Here is a 21027-nt window from a genome sequence, read left to right on the forward strand (position 1 = left end):
ATTTGCCACAGTAGCCCAGGAGGGGTGGGAGAGGAGGGAAGCAATGGGTGGGGTTGTCGCAGGGGCATCCCCTAGAATGGCATGCAGCTCATCATTTCTGCGGGATGTCTGGGGCTCTGACCCGGAGCGGCTGTTTGCCTCTCTACTTCTTTAGTAGGCTTGCCTGATATCCTAGGCAGGACTGACTCTCCATTAGACAAAACTTAAAGAAGGGAATGACCTAGGAAGTCATTCCCATTTTTGTCCATGTGCCCCCAGTCGACCTCGGCGACAGTGAAAAAAGGCAAACCGGGCTCCATGGTTGTTGTGCTATGGCATCTGCCAGGGCGATCCAGGGAAAAGGGCACGAAATGATTGTCTGCCGTTGCTTTCATGGACAGAGGATTGACTGATGACATTTACCCTGAATCATCAGTGACACTGTTTTTTGCCCCATCATGCATTGTGATCTCGAGTCAGAATTCCAATGGGCGGGGGAGACTGAGGGAACTATGAGATAGCTATGGGATAGCTACCCACAGTGCAACACTCTGGAAATTGACGCTAGCCTCGGACCATGGACGCACACCACCAAATTAATGTGCTTAGTGTGGCTGTGTGCACTCGACTTTATACAATCTGTTTTACAAAACCGGTTTATGTAAAATCGGAATAATCCCGTAGTGTAGACGTACCCTAAATTAACTAAACCATTAGAGGGAGTTCTCAACAGTTTCTGAAGTACAGAGCAAGGGTAAGAGGGTTGTAATGTCGAAAGGTACTAGTCAGATAAGACCTAACAATCCAAGAGAGGAAAAGATTGTTAGACTGTAGTGAGACCATACGATACCCATAGGAGCATGAGTAAGGCATTCTAGTGTTTGTGGTCCCAGATTAGAGTAAACTGATTTGTAGGCACACATTTTCTTTTGTTGTTGGTGGGTTTTTTGTTTTAACTCTGCCCTGCAGTGACACAATGAGATGAAGTTTAAATGTCCTTTGTGGAATTCTCTGAAGAACATTATTCTTCAGTCTGTGATGAAGAAACTTTCATTTATGAAGAATTAAAGCCAAAAAAAGACAAACCTAGAAACCCCCCACACTTGTCAACATCAAATATAGCCTATGTACATAACTTCAGGGAAGTTCAACTATGAGAAGTTTGAAGACACTGCGTTACTCTATTATTAAGACTAATTGGTACTAAATTTCTTAAAGAGCCCATTTTAAAATTAACTTTACCTTAAACTAATTTTTACAAGTAAATTCTCATAAAATTCATTAGTCAAAGAGCTCGGTATTATAATTTTGGGGAGGATACACTGTATTATTAATACAAAATAGAAGATGAATCTTTGGTTTAAGGCAAAGCCAAATTCAGCATTAACTGCCACCTCTATAATGAAGGAAGTATCTAGAAAAGGATGTGCTGTTTTCTCCTCAGTACAATGTAAAATTAAGTGAATTTTTAATATGAAAGTTTTAAAGTTGACAAAAAATCTGCAAGCTCTGCATTCAGACACAGTGGCTAATGCATAGTTGGAAACCCCCTTTCTTCTTTGAGGAAATTACCTTGAAGAAAATTCTGTGTCCCACTGTACCTTGGAAATGATAGTGATTTCCTACTTGAAGTTTTGCCAGTCCACTTCTCAAAGTGATGGCTCCTCCGTATATGAAGAAGCCGATGAGACTATGGAAAGTGTGCAGAAAAAAGGAATTCCAGAATTGAGTAGTACTGCCTCTGTTAATGAACTGGAGAAGCTGAAGACAACCTCTGTAAATCTGAAGACCAGGTAAAGCAAAAAGCTGCTGCTGAGTACACAAAGCCACTAGAGACCAGTAAAATTTCCCCTGCCTCCCCACACCACTTACCTACTTTCAGAACAACGGCATAACCCCCCAAAAGCAAACTCCAAGGGAAGCAGAGTTGCTTCAGAAAAACCCATTTATCTCCTGGCTGAGAGCCCATGATTGCAATGCTTACTTGTGCACTTCATCCCTTACTTTTGAGAGTAGTGTCATTGAAGCATTTTTAAAGTATCATCTGTAAGCAGTTCCAACTTATATTAATGAAATGTACAAATATGTTCAGCTTTGAGTCACTTGAATTCCACAAGAGAATGGGTTTGTATAAGGCAGGACTTCCCTAGTAGGATTGTGCCTAGCAGATATGATTTACAGTTTAATATTCCTGAATGATAAAATAAATATAGAGGAACATTACAGTGATTTCAAGCCAGATATCTTTTTGGCATTTTATGAGCAGGAACTTTGAACTGTGTACCATGTTGCATATTTTTGTGCACTAATTCTCAGCCTTGGTATGGAGTCATTGGTTTGCTGACAGCCATCTGCTCAGACCTCATTTGATCTTCCCATTCAACTGCAGTTTGAATTTGGTGGGGCGGGGGTAGAGAGATGCAACAACATTTTTTAGGGAGAATATGAGGTTTTGTATAGATCCTGTGGAAACTTATGCTTTTAAAATGTTATTTCTTACTAAATGTGTAAAAATAAAAAGAATAGAAATGAGCCATTCTCTTATATTTTGGAATCAAAAGGAAAAGGTTTAGACAGTATACAATTTATCTATATCTATCTGTGAGTGTGGCTACGAGGCAAAAAGCAAATAAAATATTACTGTAGTAGGTAATGCATATGCAGCTTGATTCCTCATCCTGTTACAGAGAAAACTATGACCTATGTAACTAATTGCTACAGTTCAAACATATCTGAATAAAAGCAGCCAGAGAAACTGATATAGAATTTTCAAGTCTTCCCACAGTATTATGTATAGTTCAAGAGCTTCTGTGTTAATCAAAGTACAGTAAACTCCAATATGTGTTAGTGCACAATCCATTTAATATGCAGTGTAATTGTGCACTTTTGGAGGGCTTCTAGGTACCCAGCTAATTGCTGCCTAACAAGTTGGTGGGAAGAGTGGGTACAGACAAAGAGACTAAATCAAATAAACCTTTTCTATTTAAAATTGGGAGACTCTGTTTCAGAGTTTAGAGCAGGAAATGGGGTCTCATGGATTCCCTAGTTCTATCTCTAGTACTCTTGCAAACCTTTCTGCACATCTGCTAGCATGGAACAGCTTGCAGATTGAGAGCCTTATGGTATGACCTAAGGAAAGTAACGTCTCTGTTCTGCATTTTAATAGTTGTAAAATCAGGCTAAATAATAACTACCTAGCAACGCATTGTTGAAGTTTAATTGATTTGTAAAGGCTGTAGAGATCTTCATATAGAAGTGACTATAAGAATGCACATGGTTTTGTATTATGAAAGAGATGTGACTCTCATTTGTTTTCGTCAGCATGTATAAGTATAGCACTATGGTAGTTTTTCAAAATGGCCACAAACTATTAAGGATGAGAAGAACATAAGAACGGCTATACAGGGCCAGACCAACAGTCCATCTAGCCCAATATCCTGTCTTCTGACAGTGGCCAGTGCTTCATGCTTCAGAGGGAATGAACAGAACAGAGCAATTCATCAAGTGATCTGTCTCCTATTGTTCAGTGTAGGCTTCTGGCAGTTAGAGATTTAAGGACACCCAGAGCTTGGGGTTGCATTCCTGATCATCTTGACTAATAGCCATTGATGGATCTATGGTCTATGAACTTATCTCATTTTTTTTTAACCCAATTATAGTTTAGGCCTTCACAACATCTCCTGGCAATGATTTCCACAGATTGACTTGCATTGTGTGAAGCACTTCCTTATGTTCGTTTTAAACCTGCTGCCTATTGATTTCATTGGGTGATCCCTGATTTTTGTGTTATATGAAGGAGTAAATGATACTTCTCTATTCATTTTCTCTGCCATTCATTGTTTTATAGACCTCTATCATATGCCCCCTTAATTATCTGTTTTCTAAAATGAACGGTCCCACTCCTTTTAATCTCTCCTCATATGGAAGCTGTTCCATATCCCTAATCATTGTGTTGCCCTTCTCTGTACCTTTTCCAGTTCTAATATACATTTTATGACATGGGGCAACCAGCACTACACATAGTATTCGAATAGTGGCATTATGATATTTGCTGTCTTATCTATTCCTTTCCTAATGGTTCCTAAGATTCTGTTAGCTTTTTTGACTGCTGCTACACACTGAGTAGACATTTTCAGAGAACTACCCATGATTCCAAGATCTTTCTTGAGTGGTAACAGCTAATTTATATCCCATCAATTTGTACGTATAGTTGGGATTATGTTTTCTAATGTTTATTACTTTGCATTTATCAACATTGAATTTCATCTGCCATTTTGTTACCCAGCTTTGTGACATCCCTTTGTAACTCTTCGCAGTCAACTTTGGACTTAACTATCTTGAGTAGTTTAGTATCAAACATGCTTCTGATGTACTTTAAAAAATTTGCAACTAGTTTTTGTCTTTGCTAGTTGCTCTTCAAATTCCTTTTTGGCCAGCCCATTTATACTTTTATACTGGACTTGCCAGAGTTTTTGCTCCTTTGTATTTTCCTTAGTAGGATTTGATTTCAAATTTTTAAAAAGATGTCTTTTTGTCTTTAGCCTCCTCTTTTACTCTGTTTAGCCATGGTAGTGGGTTTTTTGGCTCTTTTACTGATTTATTTTTAATTTGGTGTATACATCTAAGTTGAGCCTCTATTCTGATGTTTTTAAAGTTTCCATGCAGCTTGTAGGCATTTCACTTTTGTGACTGTTCCTTTTGTTTTCCCTTTAACTAGCTGCCTCATTTTGTGCAATTCCCATTTTTGAAGTTAAATGCTACTGGGGTGGGTTTCTTTGGTATTTTCCCACTGAATAAGGATGTTGAATTTAATTACATTATGCTCTTTACTCCTGAGCAATTCAGCTATTTGTACCTGTTGGACCAGATCCTGTGTGGTGGGTCACTTTGGACGAAATCAAGAATTGCCACTCCCGTTGTGGGTTCCAGGACCGACTGCTCCAAGAAGTGTCACTTATGGTGTCTAGAAATTTGATCTCTGCAGCCCATCCCAAGGTGACATGTAGCCAGTCAATATGGGGCTAGTTGAAATATCCCATTATTACTGTGTTGTTTGATTTTGTAGCCTCTGTAGTCTCTCTTAGCCTTTCATAATAACCATTACAGTTCTGGTCAGATGGCTGATGGTATATTCCTACCGCTATACTCTTGTTGTTCAAGCATGGAATTTCTATCCATAGAGATTTTGTGGTACAGTTTGAGTCATAATTTTTTTTATTATGTTTGATTCTATGCATTCTTTCACATACAGTACTACTTCTCCACCAGCACAGTCTGCTGTCATTCCTATATATTTTGTAGTCTAGTATTACTGTGACCCATTGATTATGATCATTCGTCCGAGTTTCTGGGTTGCCCAGTATATCCATAGGTGCTGGAACCAGACATGTTCAGATGCTGCCACATCCCTGGCTTGAAGTGGTTTCCATTATACAAGGTTTACAGTTTGGTTCAATGGCTCTCAGCACCTCCACTATAAAATTGTTCCAGCACCTCTAATTATATCAATATCCTCTTTTAATTCCAAGCACTCAAGTTCACTCATCTTAGTATTTAAACTTCTTGCAGTTGTATACAAGCACTTATATAATTTGTCAATATTTAGTTTTGCCTTCATGTGAAATAATTGAATGGGACTTGTTTGTCTGACTATTCCTTTTCCAAAGAGCTTGGCTTGTTTAGCCTAACCTAAAGAAGACTGAGAGGAGATGTGATTGTGCTCTATAAATACATCAGAGGGATAAATACCAGTGAGGGAGAGGAGTTATTTAAATTAAGCGCCAATGTGGGCACAAGAACAAATGGATGTAAGTTGACCATCAACAAGTTTAGACTTGAAATTAGATGAAGGTTTCTAACCATCAGAGGAGTGACACTCTGGAACAGCCTTCCAAGGGAAGCAATGGGGCAAAATGCCAAACTGACTTCAAGACTGAGCTTGACAAGTTTTTGGATGGGATGGTATGATAAGATTGCCTACAATGGCATGTAGCTGGTCTGTGACTGCTAGCAGCATATATCTGCAATGGCTGGTGATGGGACACTAGGTGGACAGGGCTCTGAGTTAATACAGAGAATTCTTTCCCAGGTGTCTGGTTGGTGGGTCTTGATGAAATTCTGAGGGTCCAATTGGCCACCGTATTTGGGGCTGGGAAGGAATTTTTCCTGGGTCAGATTGACAGAGACCCTATAGTTTGTGCCTTCCTCTGCAGCATGGGGCACAGGTTACTTGCGGGTTTAAACTAAAGTAAATGGTGGAGTCTCTGTAACTTGAAGTCTTTAAATCATAATTTGAGGACTTTAGTAACTCAGCCAGAGGTTATATGTTTATTACAGGAGTGGATGGGTGAGGTTCTGTGACCTGCAGTGTGCAGGAGGTAAGACCAGATAATCATGATGTTCCCTTCTGTCCTTAAAGTCTTGAGCCTGTGAGTTCCTACCTGTCCTTTGTCAGTTTCTGTCTTCTCTTGGTTGCTAGGATATAGAGTATCCTCTTCAATAAATCCTCCCCTAAGAGATATATCTGTCCAAATCACATGCTCTTCTGTACCTGTTGGCTTTCCCCCAGGCCTTAGTTTAAAAAATCCATGACCTTTTTAATTTTATATGAATGAATAATAAGCAAATAAGTTCAATTCAAATAGGAAATGACCTGAATGTTTACCCATCCCTCAAACTGAACCCAGACTGATGAAGCTCAGTTAATTTAAAATTTCCCATCTCTGCTCCCTGCTGTCATTTCCCCCTGCATCTTCCCATAAGCAAAATGTTCCTCTGCTCTTTCCAGCCCAATCAGAAACAGAACTGTTGGAAATCTCTCAAGGAAGCCTGTTATTCCAGCACAGTAGCTAATATTTGGTGGAGTCCAATATAAATCAATAGTTTAGATAGCAAACTGGGAGCAGGGAATATATTTTTGTTTGGAAGAAAAGCAAGGGTAGGAAATAGGTAGCATTCTGACTAGTACTGTACAAGATTTCACTTTACACCTATTTGCATGTCAGATTTTGGTAAGTATGCTTGAGAACTCATATTTGAATATATACTAAAATGTGTGTGGGTGCTTTGAAGTACAGGGACAAGTTATTTAATCATTGTTGCTCAAATCATTGGGGCTTCGTAGATGTAACTGAGGTGAGTTCTTTTTCCTATGAAGAAGAAAATTTTGCCCTGGAGATTTCTGGCAATGAAGTCACCTTTCTTTTAAGGAAAGATGTTTTAGTACTGCAGAAACCAGTGGAAAAAATAAAAGTGAAATGACATAGGGCTTGCTTTCCACACCTGCCACGCACATACAACTGCAGTTGAAGTTAATAGAAAGTGCTGGTGCTCAGCATTTTTTAAAATCAGACTCCAAATGGGAAAGTGTTTTTTATGGCTGAGTAAGTGGTGAGAACTTTTTCAAAATAATGGCTTCATCCTACAAGATGCAGGCTTGGAGTGTGGCATAACTAAGAGCAGGGTAACAAGTAGCAAGCAGCAGAGAGAGACTATTCCTGAATTAATGAGAATGAAGCCACAGGGCCACCAGTTTACTTCTGGCTAATTGGAGGACTATGGACAAAGACTCTGTCTCTGTACAATAGGATCAAAATAAGATAGTTTGTTCTAGCATGAGTCTTCCACTTTTGTGCTCAGTCTTGCTTGGGATTTTTCTTCAATGCAGAGGAACTGCAAGTGCTTGCTTTTTACCTGTGCTCGTGTGTTGCCTTCGCCCCCACTCGCACTGGAACAGAGCAGATGTTCAGGCCACTCTGGGTAACTTGCAAAGATTTGCAGGTCAAGTACCACAGTGGTTCGAATTCTAGTTCTGCAGCAAATTTCCCCAGGTGGATGGCAGTTTAGATGGTAATGTCAAGGGCTGCACAAATGAAGTATAAAGCTTAGTGTTTGATATCTTTCCACATCCAGGAGGACAAGCACATAATAGTGCTTTCCCATGCATAAAACAATAGCTTTGTCAAGACAAGTGGGGAGTATATCTAACAAAACAAAAGGTGCTGTTCATGCGGAAAATGAAATGTCTTTAAAAGGCAAAATGTGTATATTTAAAGAACAACATTTTGATTGTAGGCTTAAGGCTTTGCCAGACAGCAACTCTATCTGTGGCTTTTTTTCCCCCTTGACAAACTCCACTTCATATTTTTTATTCTTATTCATTTTCAATGCACATATCAGTTATTTTGTTTTGTAAAGCTGGAATAGAATTCAGACAGGCCTTGTTTAGTCATTTGGGAAAACCACAGAGTGTCTCCAGAATAATTAGCATCTAAGGCAGATCCAGAAAACTCAGTCATAGCAGCTACACAAAGACTGGAGCCTTTTCATGAAATATAGGGAATGTCTAAGCTGCTGCACACTAGATTAGAATAAGAGACCAACACAAGTTTGGAATTCCTGCAGCATGTCCCACATAGCTCAATACGATCTCTCAGAGATCCTTTCAACTTTTCCTCATTAGGCTTAGTTGGCTGATCAGAACCATGATATTACTCTCATGTGGGCTTCAAAGACAGTCATGGAGCTGTCTGATTAATAGCTTTGAACATGCTGCCTTTTTCTTCAGATACTCTTCTGGTAGTTATTGCATTTTGCATTAATTGTTTAATTTCTACAACAATATGTATATAGGGTGAGATTTGCAAAGGTGCCTAAGGGAATTGGAAAGTTAATGCGGTTTGAGTACCTCACTCTCTCAGGGTATGTCTACAGAGCCCATGGTAGCAAGCCTCTCAGCCTAGGTCAGCACATTCGGGTTAATGGGGCTCACGCTAGACCTCTAAAAATATCTGTGTACACAGTACTTTGAAGTTGTGGCTTGAGTTGGAGCTTGGGATCTCAAGCCCAACCCCACCACCACCACCACCCCAGGCTTGTGTAAATGTACCCTTATTTTCCCTTGAAAATCACAGCCTGAAAGTGACCCTGTTTCATGCTTGTATGGTCTTTGGTATATAAATATTCTGTTGAGCCCCAAAAGAAAACCAATGAGATGCTCTAACTGAGCTCTAAATATGCTGTTAAGAATATTCTTCCACTGTCTCGATGGTTTGTGAGGACAGAATTCCTGGGGAGTTTTTTGACCTTCAATATACCTTAGTCCCAGTCGTATCAGGAAGTTCCATTGCTTTTTATTGCTTTCTGCATGGGACAAGACAGGATAAATCGGTAAAGTGATGGTGTAATAGGATATATTTTACTGCATGATTGCCTCCTCCTGACCAGTGTGGCATAGCAGCTTTCTTCCTGTATGGCCACTTCTGCTGATGGTCATTCCATCACTGCAATAGTCTCTTTCCCCATAATTCATGGTGCTTTCTTTTTGTGACTCAGCTCTGACTAGGTCATTTTATGCTTCCCTCCACTTCTGGGGTATCAAAGTCGTGCCAGGCCAGCTGTCCAGATGGAACCTCCAGCAGTTCTGCACCACTTCCCAGTGGTTGGGAGGAGGAAACCAGGCCCTTCCTCTACACTGGGTTCCAGTCCAGAGACCCTATAACCAGTAGCCAAGTTCTATACAGTCACTATCCATGCTGCTGGTTCCCTACGCTGCCTTCTCAGGCTTTCTTTCTTCACAACTCCCCGGGGTGACTTTTCTTCCAGGGCTAGGATCCCAGACTTATTCTCCCACATGGGTTTCCTCCTCCCCAGTCTCTCTGCTCCCAGAGAGTAACTGCAGACCCCCCTGCTATAGCCCCCTCACTACTACCAACTTCCTGTCTTTATATTTTTTGTCCAATCTTTGTTGTTGTTGTTCTTTCGTCATCTCCCCCTGCCCCCCCCACCCCAGCTCCATCAGCATTAGTATTTATAAATCTCAGGGCCTCCCTTCAGTGCAAATGTAAAAGTTAATTGGCCTCTTCTGGGACACCTTAACCCCTTCAGGTATGATGTGGGGTGAATACCCCATCACATATGGGTTATTGGGTAAAGTTATGGCTCTGCTGATCTCACTGAGTGTTCTGTCATCGACTGCAATAGGTTCGAGATGTCATCCATTTTCTGTTTTGCCTTCTATGCTTTGTAAACCAATTTGCTGCCACAGATCTGAGAGATGAAATCTGAGTTCTTTTCCTAGCTTTGTGGCAGACTTCCTATGGGGTGATCAAGTATCTGTGTGACCCAATATCTCTTTGTGACTCGGTTCCCAATCTGTGAAATTGGGGTAACTGAGGTGTTGTATTGCTAAACCAATGAAGTTTCTATGGTCCTTTGAGATACTTGGATGTCAGGGGCCATAGAAATGCACTAGAAATTATCACTAGATAATCAATATTTCCTTTTCCAGATGCCCCCACTAGTTATAAATATTGTGAGCAGTCTTGTTTAGTGCTAGAAAATACCTGTTACTTTGAGTTTCATGCTGTGTATTTTGACTTGAAGATGAAAATACTCTTTCTAAAAGTACTTTTCCTACAGTACAAAGAGAGACATTTTCTTTCTTTTGAGGGATAGAAGAGAATGGGACTATTTAATACTATATGAACTGTTAGAGCTGCAAATGCGGGGGAGGAATAGGTCAGTAGTTTCAGCATTCGCCTGCTAAACCCAGGGTTGTGAATTCAATCCTAGAGGGGGTCACTTAGGGATCTGGGGCAAAAATCAGTACTTGGTCCTGCTAGTGAAGGCAGGGGAGTGGACTCAATGACCTTTCAAGGTCCCTTCCAGTTCTAGGAGGTTGGTATAACTCCAATTATTTAAAAAAACAACAAATCATGAACTGGAACTACAGTATGTGCTCTCTGATTTTGTCTGCAGCTGTTCAAATGGGCTTAGTGTCATTTTTTCCTGTCTGCAAGCACTGTCATGTCTGGACAGTTATTTTTTTCAAACTGAAGTTATTTTCCAGTTGTATAAAACACTTAATCTACATTGTGGATCGAGTGCATTAAGTTACTCCCCATGGTGCACAGCTGGAAACCATTCTTTGCTTCAACATTTTGTTTTGTTTTGTCCTAGTTTTTTTCTACCCACTGTGTTCCCACACACTAGCATAGCTTAGTACTACAACAGACACGTATCTCTTTTTTTTCCACTGACACTTCTTAGAACATCTTAAATTGGCATGTTCTCTTTTGTCTTTTTAATACAAATTCAGTGGCAAAGGACTCGGCTTGCTTGCACGAAGATTTCAAAGTACTTTGCAGACTAGGAAGACTGGTTTGAAAAGTTAGACACATTTCGGCAGACTGCTTTCTTTTGCTGCTTTGAAGAGACGAGAGGTGTTTTGAGAAAAAGATTGGAGGAAGTACACTGTGTCCAATAGTGGTGTGTTCAAAGAAAGCGTGGGGACACAGGTCTCAGTAGAACTTTCTTTAAGAAAAAAATGGTAACAAAACCTTTCAGTTTTTTATGAGATATTAATGAATATATATATATGGTAAGATCTTTAGGGCAGGGGCTGCTGTTTTCTGTCTGTTTGTACAGCTCCTAGCAAAATGGGATGCTGACCGGGTTGCGATCTAGGTGCTACCGGAGTCTAAATGTTAAATAATACATACACATATGTAGTACAATCAAGTGTTCCTTAGTACTGAATGTAAGGCTTTCTCCATGAACCTCCCTGTGCCATCTGCCATCAGCCAAATTAAAGGCAATGCCTAGGGGCCTGGTCTGACTGCAATTATTTGCAATGAACTGGTTATGTGAAAAACAAAATAAAACCAAAACATATGTTCTAAATGTCAAAATAGCATATATTAGAGTGGTTGGAAGATTAATGTGAAAGGTATTTTTTTTATTTACTTGGATTTATATCCACGTTTGTAAAAAAAACAGATTTCAGTAGGTGCTCTTTGACATAATTTAAAAATAGTTATGCTAGTAGAATGCTAAAGACCACCACCAACTTGTGCCCAACAATTAACATATAATCATCCAACAGTTGAAAACATACACCTCTACCCCGATATAACACTGTCCTTGGGAGTCAAAAAATCTTACCGTGTTATAGGTGAAACAGCATTATATCAAACTTGCTTTGATCCACTGGAGTGTGCAGCCCTGCCCTCCCGGAATGCTGCTTTACCGCATTTATCCGAATTCGTGTTATATCGGGTCACCTTATATCGGGGTAGAGATGTAGTTAACATATATGATTTACCACCAGAGTCCTCCCAGTCCCTCACGGATAGGAAAATCAGCTGGGTTTTTCAGGGGGCGCTGAAGGTCAATCAGCTAGGACTATTTTGGACCATGCTGGGAGTGAGTTGAACAGCTGAGAGGGATCCTTACAGAAAATACCCTGCACTAGCTACTCTCTCCTTTTATAAGTGGGGCTCCAGATCAGGTGCCTTTGCTGATCTCAACTGTGGTCTTGTAACACAGGAAGAGAGGATCTTCTAGATAAGTAGGTAATAGGATAGTGCTAAGACATCTATTCCATTGGTACTCATTGGGGTGAATTTTACATGTCTGGGGTACTAAGAAAGTCTTAAGTAGATAAAGGAGAAACATTTGAAATCTAGGCCCTTCTGTTTCCTTCTGCAGTGAGGCACAGAGAGCAGCAAATACAAAATAAAATGAGGAGGGTAGTGGATGGGGGAGAACAGTGTCTTTTGCAGCATATTCTTCTTCTTATGGAGCAGCTAGCAAAGTCAGTGCTCCATTAATGTGCAGGCATATTGTGATGTGAGGGAATGAAATGGATAACAGTCACTCTGTGACATTATGACACACAGTAAGTATTAGAGACAGTAGTATTGTGGTAGCACCAAGAGATCCCAAACAAAACTAGATCCCCATTGTGCTAGGCACTGCACAAACACATAGTGAGAAACAGTCTTTGCCCTGAAAAGCTTGCCATCTAAATAGACAAGATAGACAACGATATGAGTATTTGGGTGAAGGGAGGATAATTGACCAAATTTGTGAGGCCTTAGACTCAACTTGGTGGCCTTTCTCTGTTTGGATGTATTGTGATAACTTCCGAATGCTGCAGTTAATCAAGTCCAAAAATTTAGGGAATGTTCTAGGCAGAATGGGTAGAATCATACTGATTTTGTGGAAATTGGAAAACATGAAAGGGAAAGTGCGGGACACTCATAGCCCCTGGCATATAGCTAGCAGATACATCAGTTTCAACAAGGTCTGTAATTGTGTATAGATCAATGATCTAGTTCACGGCACTCTTTAACACCTTCCATCAGCTCCCATCTCAGCTCTGTCCGTCTTTCCAATAGAGTTTTAAAATGTTAACAGCCTGAAAATGGAAAGAAAGGAGGAGAATAAGAATGCTGTGTGTGTGTGTGTGTGGTGGGGGGAATGGGGTAAGCACATGAGCTCCTGGTGGGGGGTGGAGAATGGGACACCTTGCTGTGAGAGAGAGTTGGGGGGGTCACACAGAGGCTGTGGTATAAGAGGAAGAAGAAACTATTATCTGTATTACCCTAATGTCTGTGGGGGACCTGCACAGAATGGTTGGTGCAGAGGGAGAATAGAAGACCTGACTATGGGAGAGGGGTGTGCACACAGAACCCCTGTCAGTGGGGAAAATGGCGGAGCACATAGAACTTCTGGTGGAGGGAGAATCGGGGACCCTGGTATGGGGTGCAAAAAGGAATAGGGGGCCACACGGAACCCTTGGCATGAAGGCATTGCAGGGAGACCTTGACATAGAAGGGGATGGGAGGGTGGCACACAGGGAATTTGTGGGGCAGGGAATGGAGGGATGCAGGGAGCCCATGGTGTGCTCAGTGAGCTCAATTTGCAGAAGCAACAAAGTGTGTGCCCCCTGCCCCCTGTTATCCTCATTTTAGAGATAGGCAACTGTGTCACAGAGACCAAGTGACTTGCCCAAAATCACACAGACTGTTGCAGAGCCAGAAATTGAACCCAAATCCCTTGAGTCCCAGATCAGTGGCTTAACTACAAATCTTCCTTCCTCTCCTGCCCCCAAGCCTAATTGTCAGAATTTGACAGGTTTTTCACAGTGAAGCTGTTCTCTGCCAAGGGCAGGAGGGAGGGAAAAGGGGGAAGGCCTGGCTAATATGTCTATTGCCCGCCTGGGTGTTGAGAGAGTTAGGCTGACAGAGGTGAGCCTTGACCTACAGGACCTGACCCTCCAACACTTGGCACCACATGTGGTAGTTTTCCATGCACTGTGCAAATGGGTATGAAACATTTTCATTCCTATTCAGTAGTACGTTAAACCCTCTTTGCACAGGTGGAAATGACTACCTAAGGATCCAGGCAGTGAGGAATCAGGTCCACCGAGTAGAACTGAAGGATTGTTCCTAAGCGTCAAGGACTTTAGGTCCGCAAGACTGGAATTTCCTTTTTCTGCAGATTCCCAGATTTTCCTTCTCTTTATTGGAGCTCTCTGGGTGAGTTTCCTTCTGAGAGACAGTTTGAAAGAAACTCAACAAGGTGAGCCTCAGTATGTAGGGCTCTCTTGTCTCTTTCTCACTGGCTTTGGAGGAAGAATGTGATGTGAACCTTTTGGAAAGTATAAACAGTCTGGATCAGTACCACAAATATGTTTAAATCTCCGTTTTAAATTCAAAGAACCTGTTTATAAGACTCAAGCCAACCAGTGCTTTCCATTTGTGAATTGCTAGAATTGCACACTTGTATCGTAAAAGTATGGTAGATCCTGGGTGCTATGAGTCAGTCTAAATGGCCAGGCTCCCCACTTCAGCACACTTAAAAGCGCAGCAGTGCTTTGGGAGGCACTGGCTGCAGAGGGGCATTGTTGCAACGAGAGCTTGAATTCTTTCTGTGGCTTGTGGAGAGAACTTGCTGCTGTCTGGTGAAAGGCTGCACTGTGAACAACCTTGTGTGCCTGGAAAACCCTGCTGGGTAGTTCAGAAGAAGAGAATCACTCCTTAGTTTGGACCAAGTCAACATGGCTGAGAGGAGCTACAGCTACATGCTAGAGCACCACTAATGATGTTAAGCTCTGGAAAAGGAGCAGAGAGGAACTGTAGAGGATAGACATCTGATCCTGCCTCTTCCTGCTCCTTTTGAGGAGGCTAACATCATTGATAGTGCTAGTATAGAGTCATGCCACTCTCCACCATGTTGGGGTGGCCCAAACTAAGCCATGAAAGTTCCATACGCCCGATCCCGTACATCTGCACAAGGGAAAGAAGCAGGATAACCATATATCTGGCTTTAAAAGCAGGTTCATGTTTTGTCCAAATAATGTATAAATAAATTTCAGTACATAAATTCTGGGTGCTGTTCATTGGGACTTGCCAATGTCTTCTGAATCCATAATTCAAAATGCAAATTGGGGGTCACAGAAAGTGCACCCTGAGAAAAATGTGTTTATTGCATCTCAGTATTTCAAAAGCATAACAGGGCACTTTAATATTAAATTGCACAAATGCAGCCCAAACTGTAGGAAAGATGACTATCATTTAGGCTCCAAAAATGGCCTCTCTTGCGATCAACACCTGAGGCTGACAGGTTTTTTGTCAAGAGAGACAATCTGTGATCTGCCCCATAAAAATTACACTTCCTGTTCTACAATGTCAACCTAAACGAAAAAATAACCAACACCCTTTCAAAAGAAGGGCTGGCTGTGTAAAACAGTATGCAAATATGTGTTTATCAACTGTGATAAAATTCCAGCTCCAAAACTAGTGTTGCCAGTGAGTCACTCCAAAGCTGAGTGACTCACTAGCAACAAAGCCCAAGTGCTGGGTATGTGGCAGAAGTATGCATGCATTTTGTGCAACTTCTGTGCTCTTCCTGTCAACTCCATTCTTATGAGCCAGCAGGGAATTGAAAGTGACAAGTTTTCTTCTCTCTGAAGCACTGGGACCTTAACGGTGTCTCTTTAATGAAACATCTAACAATATGATGATTAACTAGGCTCTGCCTTATATAATAATAAATATCTAGCTCTGATATAGCGTTTTCACTAGTAGGTTTCAAAGTAGTTTGTGTGTGTAAATTTAATGCACACAACATACATGTGCATATATAAAGTGTGTATATAAATAAAATATAGTGTGTGAATGTGTACAACATAGTGTGAATGTATATTTGTAAAAGTGAGAGACAGGCTTGCTGTAGTCTTTTTCTGCTGCTGTCACCTTCTCCAATCCTTCTCAGGGTTTATTTTCACCAGATCATGTGCTGGAATTCTTTTCGTACAGTACCATATTCTCTTCTTATGCTGGGATCCCATTAGAGGAAGCTAGTTGCTGTATTCAAAGCAGAGTGCCAGTGTCATATTGTGGCTAACTGATCACTGGCTTTTATGTTATTAACATTACACAGCCTCAAGATGGAATAAGGAGGCAGTAAGTCAAAGTGGTTCTACAGCTGTTCACAATTCATTTGTGCTTGCAACACTTACCCAGTCTTGAGCATGCAACCCTATTGTAGATAGCAATAAATATCACTGAATGCTTTGAACAGAAATACAACGCGTATAACAATATAGATTTTAAAATGTAGTGAAAATGAGCTGTAATCTGTAAAGAAGCAGCAAGCTGCAAACTCAATAAAATCCCAGCTATTGATTGACTGACGGTACAAATTGGACAAGTGACTAACTAATTGGATGCCTTACTCCAGCAATATGTTTAACATTGTTTTAAAGTGAGCTGGAGAGTCACTAATTTATGTCAGAAGATAACTGTACCATGACCACTGAGCTCTGTATTAAATGGCAAACGGGTAAATTGCAGGGAGAGACAGGAGAACAGAGTTAGCAGGTCTAAAGGAATCAGCTGCATGATATTGTATTAATTCAGCTAGCACAGTACATCAAGGAGAAAGAGGAGAGTTATTACCAAAGGAGTTTCATAAATGTGCAATAATTTCAAGACCAGTTTTAGCATAGGACCTATTTTGAGATTAAGTTTATGCTCTTTAAAATTGGATAAATTAAAGCCGATTAAACTGCCTAGAACCAGGCAAGGGGCAGGCAGACATTGGTGCAAATCTCCAGATAGATCTGTCAATGTCCCAATCCAAACTACTTCCACCTGTGTTTATTTTTGTTAAATTGCAATAATGGCAGTTTTGAGGAAGCAAAACTGCTTTCTAGCATGAAAAGTTAATGTGTAAGTTCAACCCACCACATCAGTTTGCCTCAGCAGATCATTTTTTTTCTACAGCTCACTGGATTTGATCAGCATTTGGTGGGAAGGGGAGTAGACTTTACTTAATGATTGTTCCTCAAAGGATTTGTAATCTTTATTGCTTGCTGTGTTGTTCATCATATAGACCTTGATTCAGCAAAGCACATGCTTAAGTGCTTTGCTGAATGAGGACCACAGCGTGCAATACATATAGCAGCATGTACATTATACACACACAACTTCCCCTCCCAACAACTATCAAAACAATACTGCACACACAATTCTCTCCCCGAGGAGAGGATGAGAGAGAGAACCAACCACACATGACAGGTATTAGTCTTGTTGCTGCATGACCTATTGGAAAGTGCTCAGATACAATAGTGATGAAAGTCATATAAGAACCAAAACAGAACAATAATAAATTCAAAATGTAACACAAATTATACAGTGTATGCAAGGCAAGATGGGTAATGTTCTGCCATGGAGATGAAAATAGCGTGTAAGAAGTTGCACAGGTAATTTGCAGATGTGATTCAAATAATGTCCAACTTGTCAGTCACTGGAGAGTTTGGATTGCTTATAATATCATTTCTTGATGATACTTTGAGTAAGCTACTTTGCCCAACCTTTCAAATAACACAACAGTAGTATGTGTTCAGATGTATGTAACTACAAGGTATTTTTTGTAATCAGATTTTAGAATATAGTAAGCATGATGACACTGTTAGTAATGGCCTTTAATCAGATGTCTGAAAGCTAGATTGAAAAATGGAAAGGTGTTTGCATTCTTCAGTATGTATACAGCCATTGAATCTTAGATTTTTTGCTTTATTGCCTTAAAAAGGCTAAATATGTAGTATATACATTTCTGTTTGTGCTACTGAACTCGTCCTGTCCTCACTTCTGTTGGTTTTTTTTTCCCCAGGATTATTTCCAGCAGTGCTGAACCTGGCTGCCAATGCTATCATCACAACCAATGCTACCTGTGGAGAAAAAGGCTCTGAAATGTATTGCAAACTAGTTGAACATGTACCTGGACAACCAGCAAGAAACCCCCCACAGTGTCGTATTTGTGACCAGAACAGTAGGATTCCACATCGTATGTATGCAATTTTGTTACCTTAATAGACATGCTCTTCAGAAAATATTTCTATAAGAGTTTTGTCTAGGATCATTCATATTCAGGGACTTCGTGACCAAATGACTGGCAATGGATGGGGGAGGGGGCGGAGGAGGAAGAATAAACTCTAGCTCATTGGCTTGGTTACTTTGGAAAATTCCTCTTATTATGAGTAAAACAAATTTTTCGTGCCTGGGCTAGCCTGGCAAAATTCTTACCTGTAAATTAAATTAAACTCATTGGGTCAAAGAGTGCTTAATGTTCAGCAACTGAATCCAATATTAGAGTCTCTGAAGCTCTCACTGAGTTCATATGGATTTGTGATTGCTCGACATTCATGAAAATCAGACTAAATATAGGATTAGGTCCTTAATTTTAATCTGAAAATTCTAAGTTTTTTAAATAATTTACAAAATTTTAATTTGGGTTTAAGGCCAATTTTATTTATCTTAAGCTTGTTCTGTGATTTTCCCCCACCTCCACCCCTTCTCAGCTTGATGTTAATTCTAATTTCACTGACTAAAAAGCCCTCAAACCACTGAGTTTTTTTAATACTTCATTTTTTAACACTACAACTGATCATTGCTAAAATTTTTTTTTTTTTACAGACCAGCCTCAGGGTAAAATCAATGTTCAAGCATAAATTTATTATCAGGTACAAGGAGAGTTTTGTACCTCTACACAGAAAGTGCATATGAGGAAGACTAGAACCTAGATACAGCTGTATGGTAGCATTCACATATTTTCACCTGCCCTTTCAGTGACAGAGGTGAACAGCATATTAGCACTATTCTCCAAGGTAATTCTGAAGAATTTCCTGTATAATTAAAATCACATCCTCCATTTTGGGAAGAGCCAAATATGTTGTTAATAATAAAAATACATAATCTGTGCTCATTCACAAGGCAAACCAACCACACAGTGTGAGGAATAGATTTTGGGTTGCCACATCCCTGTGCCCTGCTCCAATCACTGGACAGTGCTGTCTCATTTATATATCAAAACAAACAAGTGTTATAGGGCTGTGTGTCTTTCCCTCTTATTAACCTTCAGCTGTCTGGTCTTAGAATGCCTGGTCTTTCGTAGCCAGCCACATCTCAGTTTAAGGTTTTCCTAATGTTAATCCGGCACGATGAAGAGCCTTATTTAAACAGAGATGACTCATTAATCAGAGTAGCGTGTAATGTAACCAGACTTTAAGTGATCCCCTTGGAATCTGTGAGTCTGATGTGCCTCCCCTTAAGTACTGTAGAAGGAAATGAACACAGACTCCCTGGTTAATCGCATGTGAGCCCAAATTAAAGGAATCAGTGGGATGGGCTTACTTGAGGTGCGATTCCCTTATCATTCATCATTCAGGTTAGTCCTTGGAGTAGCTTTTCAGTCCTGTCCTTTTTGCCAATGTTATATTATTTTCTCTCTCATGTTAAATAGGGAAAACATGCCAGCAATTAATCAATGATTTCAAATTAATTATGATTAAACTTTCATAATGGGGATTACAATTAATTGTTGGTTCATCTTCCAACTCTACTTTTCAGGACTAAATCTCTCATCAGTTTGGCTGAAGGAGACTGATATAAAAATTTCCAATTAGACAATTTCTGTCACAATCACCTAGGAGCCCTGAGTTGAATTTACAGATGATTTTTGCAAGCACACATTTTAAGACCGGAGCTGTAATGATGATCAGAGTTGTTAGCTTTGACAATGCCTAGAGCATCGGCTTTTCTCTCTCTGTGTGTGTGTGTGTTAAATACAGAGATGATGCCAGTTGTCATGGTCCCTGGATAAGCTGTCCTGCTGAGGCCTTTTTTCCAGTCCTCTGTGTTTTGAGTGGCAGGCCTTGCCTCCACTCTGTTTGGGACATGGCTCTGTGGCACAACCACTCCCCAGCTGGGTCTCTGTATTTCCCTCCTCTCCCCCCAGGTAGCCTACCATAATACCTAGCAAGCCCAATGGACTTGTCACTTGCAAGTGCCCTTGTGGATAGCAGTAATATGCAGTGACATTTTTCAGAGTGTATTTTTATTGATTTTTGAGTATTTTGTAGATGTCCAAAAATTGGAGTTTATATTGTACATATACAATGGTATATACTGTAATGAATAATCTCTTTGTAATGTTGCCTTGTGCACTTTAATGTAGTACTGTTTCAAACAGCACTACATTAAAGTGCAGTAGGGGAATCTTTAGTGCACGCCAGCAGGGTCTGCATGCACAACAGATTACTATACAATTAATTAATGCACAACAGATTATTGCACTTTAGAGAGCACATTACGCCTCCTTCTAGGCAAACCTTTAGATACTTAGAAACTGGAGTTTTTACATTGTTTATTGAATAAACCCTGATTTAAAAAAAATTGTATTGGAGGTATTGATTGGTTAAAACCTAAACCTAAAACCAGAAGCCCTACCTACTTTCTTGTTCCCCTTGAGGCCCTACCTACTTTCTTGTTCCCCTTGAGGCCCTAGGTTGACATGACTTAGCCTTGAAGTCTCCCATTCTTTTGGGGACCAAACTGTAGCCAGCTTGGTGCAGCAATCTCTTTCTCTCTCTCTCACTCTCTGTCAGCTTTTGATCCCTCCCATCTTGGCCTGAGCCAAATAGCTCTGTTGCTAGAGTGGGATCTGAGCAGTCCCTCTTCATGGGTATAAACCTGACTATTGGTATTTGAGGGGAGGCTTCTTATCTGGGCTGTTGTTTTATACTCCCTGCCTGATTTCTATAACAGCTACCTCTGATCTAACTGTATATTCAGGCAAATATTTCCCAATTACCCACACCAATTATGCTTCCATTTGTACCACTAATATTATAACAAGCAAATGCTAGTGCTTACTGGTGCCACTGAATCATTTGATATTTAAATACACTTCTGGCAT

The 21027-nt window shown here is 40.4% G+C and overlaps 1 protein-coding gene across 4 annotated transcripts in view; it reads left to right on the forward strand.

Annotated features, from left to right (window-relative positions):
* The window catches only part of LAMA2 (laminin subunit alpha 2), a 490975-nt gene that overhangs the window by 132380 nt on the left and 337568 nt on the right, over nucleotides 1-21027 (forward strand). For all 4 annotated transcript variants that reach the window (XM_075063935.1, XM_075063936.1, XM_075063937.1 and 1 more), the window contains exon 2: nucleotides 17944-18117. In XM_075063935.1, coding sequence (XP_074920036.1) covers nucleotides 17944-18117 — 174 coding nt within the window. The remainder of the gene's footprint in view (nucleotides 1-17943; nucleotides 18118-21027) is intronic.

Source organism: Chelonoidis abingdonii, chromosome 3, assembly GCF_003597395.2.
Source record: "Chelonoidis abingdonii isolate Lonesome George chromosome 3, CheloAbing_2.0, whole genome shotgun sequence".
Taxonomy (NCBI): domain Eukaryota; kingdom Metazoa; phylum Chordata; order Testudines; family Testudinidae; genus Chelonoidis; species Chelonoidis abingdonii.